Source organism: Salvelinus fontinalis, unplaced genomic scaffold, assembly GCF_029448725.1.
Source record: "Salvelinus fontinalis isolate EN_2023a unplaced genomic scaffold, ASM2944872v1 scaffold_1347, whole genome shotgun sequence".
NCBI classification, from domain to species: Eukaryota; Metazoa; Chordata; class Actinopteri; order Salmoniformes; family Salmonidae; genus Salvelinus; species Salvelinus fontinalis.
The window spans coordinates 19,948-25,345 of NW_026601556.1; the positions used below are offsets into that span (position 1 = coordinate 19,948).

Sequence of the window (5,398 nt, forward strand, 5' to 3'; positions counted from 1 at the left end):
CAGGATCGAGGCAAAAATGAACTGAACAAATTACAGAGAGATCCTTGGTGAAAACCTGCTCCTGAGTGCTCAGGACCTCAGACTGGGGCAAAGGTTCACCTTACAACAGGACAATGGCCCAAATCACACAGCCAAGCCAATGCAGGAGTGGCTTCAGGACAAGTCTTTGACTGTCCTTGAGTGGCCCAGCCAGAGCCCAGACTTGAACCCGATCAAACATCTCTGGAGAGACCTGAAAATAGCAACACTCCCCAACCAACTTGACAGAGCTTGAGAGGTTCTGCAGAGAAGAATGTGAGAAACTTAACAAATGCAGGTGTGCCAAGCTTGTAGCATCATACCCAAGAAGACTCAAGGCTGTAATCACTGCTAAAGGTGCTTCAACAAAGTACTGAGTAACCATTTCTAAAAAACTGTTTTTGCTTTGTCATTATGGGGTATTTTGTGTAGATTGATGAGGGAAAAAAACGACTTAATACATTTTAGAATAAGGTTGTAACCTAACAAAATGTGGTAAAAATCAAGTGTTGTGAATACATTCTGAATGCACTGTAGGTTACACACAGGAGGCCATTTTTCTCTTTGAGATCATTTTCTTTTGAATTTCTATCAAAATGTAAAATGTTCCTGTTTTTGATTAATTTAACAGGTTGAGTTAGGTCTACACTAGACCAAAATAGCAAACCCCCTGAGTCCCTTCCCTGTTTCACACCTGGTCGTTTGGTGGATTGGACTACCAGCTCCCTGTAACCTAGAGGGCAACCAGTGGGTCCATCTCCTCTATACCATGTTTCTTTTAGGATGAAAATGTCTTAATTTCTGATTTGTTTGGTGAAGTGCAGGTTCCTGCTCTTCAGGCCAAAGGCAGATGACCTCAGACCTTGGATATTCCAGGATGAGATAATGAAGGCTTTGTGTTCCATAAAGTGTCCCGTGTTGTTAGTTGTGTGGTTTTGCCACAGATCAGTAAGTGTGAGCAGAGCATCTGGTACATGCCATTGACTTGGGCTAGTGTAAGAGCGGGGTTTGCACCTGATTGCCTGTTCACGGCGTATGTGTGACTTTCATGTTGAGGCCCTCTTTGCTGGAGTGGGGGGCACCCTCTCTCTCTCTCTCTCTCTCTTTCATATTGATGGTTGGACACAGTGATGAATGGTTAAGTGATGATTCCACCTAGTGGTTAATGTGAGAGATGAACTCACCATAGAGTTGAAATAGTGGTAGTACAAACTTTCCTACAGATTCTTTCTCAATTCACCATTCCTCAATTCCTCCTCACATCCTCTTTCCTCCCCTAATTCTCAAAACACATTGGAGAATACAATCCTAGGGGAAGGACCTTGGACCCTCTCCTCTAATAGGGTTGAGTGTGTTTTACCTGAGTGCTGGTCTCCTGGTCCATTATTAGGAGCAGTGTCTGCTGTCTCTTCTCTCTTGGTGCTGGTCTCACATTCTCTCAGGGTGTCTGCACTGACGTAGATATCCACAATCCTCTCCTTCATTTCAACTCTGTCAAACTTGACCTTCTTGTTCATATCTGGTTCAGCATAGATGACCTTTGACATCTTTAACAATGCCTGGGTCTTTCTTTCTATGTAGGTCTACTATACATTAAGTCTCTGCTTCTAGAATTAATGTTGTGGTCTTCCAACATGGCCACCAGGAGGTGTTGTATGTCAACTTCAAGTCCTCTATACGTTAAGTCTCTGCTTCTAGTGATATCTCTGTATATGTCATATGTATGTGTCTGTCTGTGTGACTGCTGTAGGTGTTAACTCTATGGAAAGATCAACAAAATGACACGGGTAGTTGTGGCTATGCTAATACAAAAAATATAACAAGTTTGCATACTTGTGTAAGTACTTGTGTACATGTGTGAGTGTGAGAGATTGTTACAGGGATTATTGTTAAACTATTTTCTGCAGCACAATATAAATCATTCCATGTCTCTACATGGTCATCTGTCCAGAGTATATCTCAACACAGTCCTCCTGTCCAGGGAATGGGACTTGCTATTTGTGATGATGGACAGGACACTATTATACCAGGAAGATATAGATCATAGAGGGGAAGTGGAGAACAAAGGCTAGTTGTTAACATATATTAAATATCATATGTAACAGCCCCAAGATAATTCAGGGAGTTTCCAGAACTCCCCCTTTCTTTCACCTTTCTGCTGATCTGGACCCTCTGTTTACTCCCAAATATACATCAACATGTTCAGGAGGTCCAGGACTACAAACATGGGTCATTATAATGTACATATAATAGATTTGACATGGCAAACTGGATATTGAGGGTGGGTAGTCTTAAACAGTGAGGATGAGATTTTGAGTGACAGCTGTTTGAATGACTGAAAATATCCACTTCACTCTTTTTGGACCCTTATAGGAGAACAGCAGTCAGATATGAGCATTTTATATTGTATGTAACTTTACAACAATGACTGACTGGCAAAGATGACTTAGTAACATCGTTTGAGTTCCTTTGATATCTCTACTACACTCACTGATTGGTGATACAGTCAACTCATATGTAATGCTGGTTTGATACTGTTGAGAATGTTTGCACCAGGCCTAAATTAGAATATATTCTTATGAATTATTTAAATTGGAAATTATATTTATGCACAAAGTAAAATGTACTAATTTCAAATTATATCTGATGATGTGTGAAACAAAATGAATAGTATACAGGAAGGTACAATCAGGAAATAAGTAGGACTTTAATTAATATGATACTACAAACAAATACAACAATAGGTGCATTTGCATGCGTGTGTGAAAGTGTATGCATGTGCGTGTGTTTGTGAAAATCTGTGTAAGGGGGTGTTTGGGATTGAGGCAGAGTGTGTGAGCGAGAGCAAGACAGAAAGAGTCTCTGTCTGTGAGAGAGAGAATAAAGGAAGAAGTTGTGTGCACTGTAGACTACAGTATGTTGTCATGGTGATGTTAAAACACTTTCTCACAAATCCAGCTGAGTTTAATGTCACATGACATGTCATTCCATGCCTTAAGTGGAATCCAATTTTTATGTATCTCAACACAGTCCTCTTCCCCAGTAGGATCTTCACTATCAGGCTGATTGTCATTCCAGTACCTAAAGGGTTAAAAACCATCAGATATCATGGTTAATACCAGTACCTACAGGGTTAAAACAGTCAGATTTCATGGTTAATACCAGTACCTCAGGGTAAACAACAGTCAGATATCATGGTTAATACCAGTACCTACAAGGTTAACAACAGTCAGATATCATGGTTAATACCAGTACCTATAGGGTTAAAAACAGTCAGATATCATGGTTAATACCAGTACCTACGGGGTTAAAAACAGTCAGATATCATGGTTAATACCAGTACCTACAGGGTTAACAACAGTCACATATCATGGTTAATACCAGCACCTACAGGGTTAACAACAGTCAAATATCACAGTTAGATCATCACAATCCTAAATAATAGACTGACATTATTCAGCTTAATTCAACTTTGTTGTCTGCAGCTATCAAAAAAAATAACCTGTATTGATAAAGGTTGAATGAACTGAACATTGGAGCCTTATTGTCAGAGTAGTTATCATCCATTACTCTGTGGTCAGTGTTGGTCCACCAGTTGAGTATGGAGTACCTAGAGTATGAACAACACAGAGAATCAGTCCTACACCTTACTCTGTGGTCAGTGTTATTAGATCAGTAGTATGTTACCTTGGGGTGGTCAGTGGGGTGCCGTCCACCCATCTCCATGTCCCCTCAGTAACAGAGTCAGTCAGACCAATCCAGACTCTCTTCTTGAGGTTGAAGAGAAACTCCTGTTGTTGAGAAAGATAAATATATACCAATATATTTGATCATATCTACCAATGCAAAGCCATATCTTATCTCTGTCTCACCTGTTCCCTACTGCTGTTTATGATCACCAGGTCTGCTCCTCTCTCCAGACAGTCCTCTCTGCTCTCCTTCCAGGTTTTAGTGTCAGTTGACAGGAAGTACCAACTGGATTCAAACTTCTGCCAGCCTTCAGGACAGGATTGTTCAACAAGATGAAAACATGTATTTCCTTCAATGTATCACGCTGGACACTTAATGACAGAATACAGACATACAATAAGGTGCTTGGGATGAATGATAATTTATTACTCTAGGTTAACTCACCACAACTGGTAAGCCTCCCGCTAAGAAAATCTCTCTCAGTCTGTAGCTGGTCTCTCTCTTTAGTCAGTTTGTTGTAACTGGTTTGTAGCAGGTGTCTCTCTTCAGTCAGGTTGTTGTTACTGGTCTGTAGCTGGTTTCTCTCTGTTGAGTTGTGATGACCAATGACTCCATCTGTAAAAGGACGAGTTATTCAAACATGTAATTTACCACACCATTTATGGATAAGTAGGATTAAGTAGGCTACTTGAGCTTCAGTGACAACATGCTAAACTTACAGTAGACAGACAGGCCTATGATCCCAGCCAGTAGGAGAACACACAGCAGCCCCAGACACACTGCATCAACTCCAGAGGGTCTCTTCCACCACTGAACATGTACTGAATCACAAATGATAAAAGTAAGTTCTTTGGTATTATGTTTTACTGTATCATCCAGGATTGGGACAAATAAAGGTCTAGTACTACAGGGTAATCTGTTTTAATGTATTGTGTGTGTAATTTATGTGTGTGTGTCACATCTGCTCCTGCATCGCCCTCTACTGGCCATCCTGTGTCTCCTTGACCTGCCACCACTCCCCCAGTACTCTCTCCCTCTCGGTGTGTGTGTGTTCATGTGTGTATGTGTTTGTTCATGTGTGTGAGAGCATGAGTGCAATCTTACCTGAAGCAACAACTCCATCTCTTGGACTGGGCTTGAAGGCTCTTACGTTGGCATATAATTTGCCATCAATGTCTGTGTTCTTCATTGCATCAGGCTCATCGTCTTCAACTCCATCTGAGTTTCCATAAACTCCCTCTGACATCTTAACACACTTGTGGTCAAATACAGAAACTTCTACTTCTGACCTCAACTCTAATGTATGTCCGTACCTGCGTCTTCTCCCTGCACTGTCCTGTGACTTCTCCCTGCACTGTCCTGCGTCTGTGTGACTTAGGGTAATGACAGTATTTCTTAAACGGTCATCCACTGTGAAGGGGAAACTGTCAAATCAACACGTCACTGGCCACCAACCACATGACTCCCCCCACTATAGCTTCTAATGGAAATATGTTTTAAATGATTCAAGATAACTGAAGTGATCATATATTTTATCAGAAAAAAGACTGGACTCAGTGAATTTGCACATAGATCATATAGCAATACTGAGGCTTTGACACCCCAGCCTTCAAACAGAGGTCACGTTATGTCTTGTACTCTGTGACCGGCCATCGATGGCCATATAAGGGTATTTTTTATGTATGTGTGC

The 5,398-nt window shown here is 41.1% G+C and overlaps 1 protein-coding gene across 1 annotated transcript; it reads right to left on the bottom strand.

The window, feature by feature from the left end:
• Positions 1 to 2,701: 2,701 nt before the first annotated feature.
• LOC129849047 (CD209 antigen-like protein E) lies at positions 2,702 to 5,099 on the bottom strand. The gene is made up of 6 exons (XM_055916110.1): positions 4,813 to 5,099; positions 4,428 to 4,529; positions 4,153 to 4,323; positions 3,891 to 4,015; positions 3,706 to 3,809; positions 2,702 to 3,099 (listed from the first exon to the last, which is right to left on the bottom strand). The coding sequence occupies exons 1-6, from the start codon at positions 4,952 to 4,954 to the stop codon at positions 2,952 to 2,954; spliced, it is 792 nt and encodes a 263-aa protein (XP_055772085.1). The 5' UTR covers positions 4,955 to 5,099; the 3' UTR covers positions 2,702 to 2,951.
• Between the last annotated feature and the right edge of the window lie 299 nt (positions 5,100 to 5,398).

Bases quoted from the DNA above. Each gene is read 5' to 3' on its own strand.
- LOC129849047 (XM_055916110.1), bottom strand. From the start codon at position 4,954: ATGTCAGAGGGAGTTTATGGAAACTCAGATGGAGTTGAAGACGATGAG. The intron at 4,530-4,812 runs GTAAGATTGCAC...TTTGTGATTCAG, and splicing joins AGATGGAGTTGTTGCTTCAG to TACATGTTCAGTGGTGGAAG. The intron at 4,016-4,152 runs GTGAGTTAACCT...CCTGTCCTGAAG, and splicing joins CGGGAGGCTTACCAGTTGTG to GCTGGCAGAAGTTTGAATCC.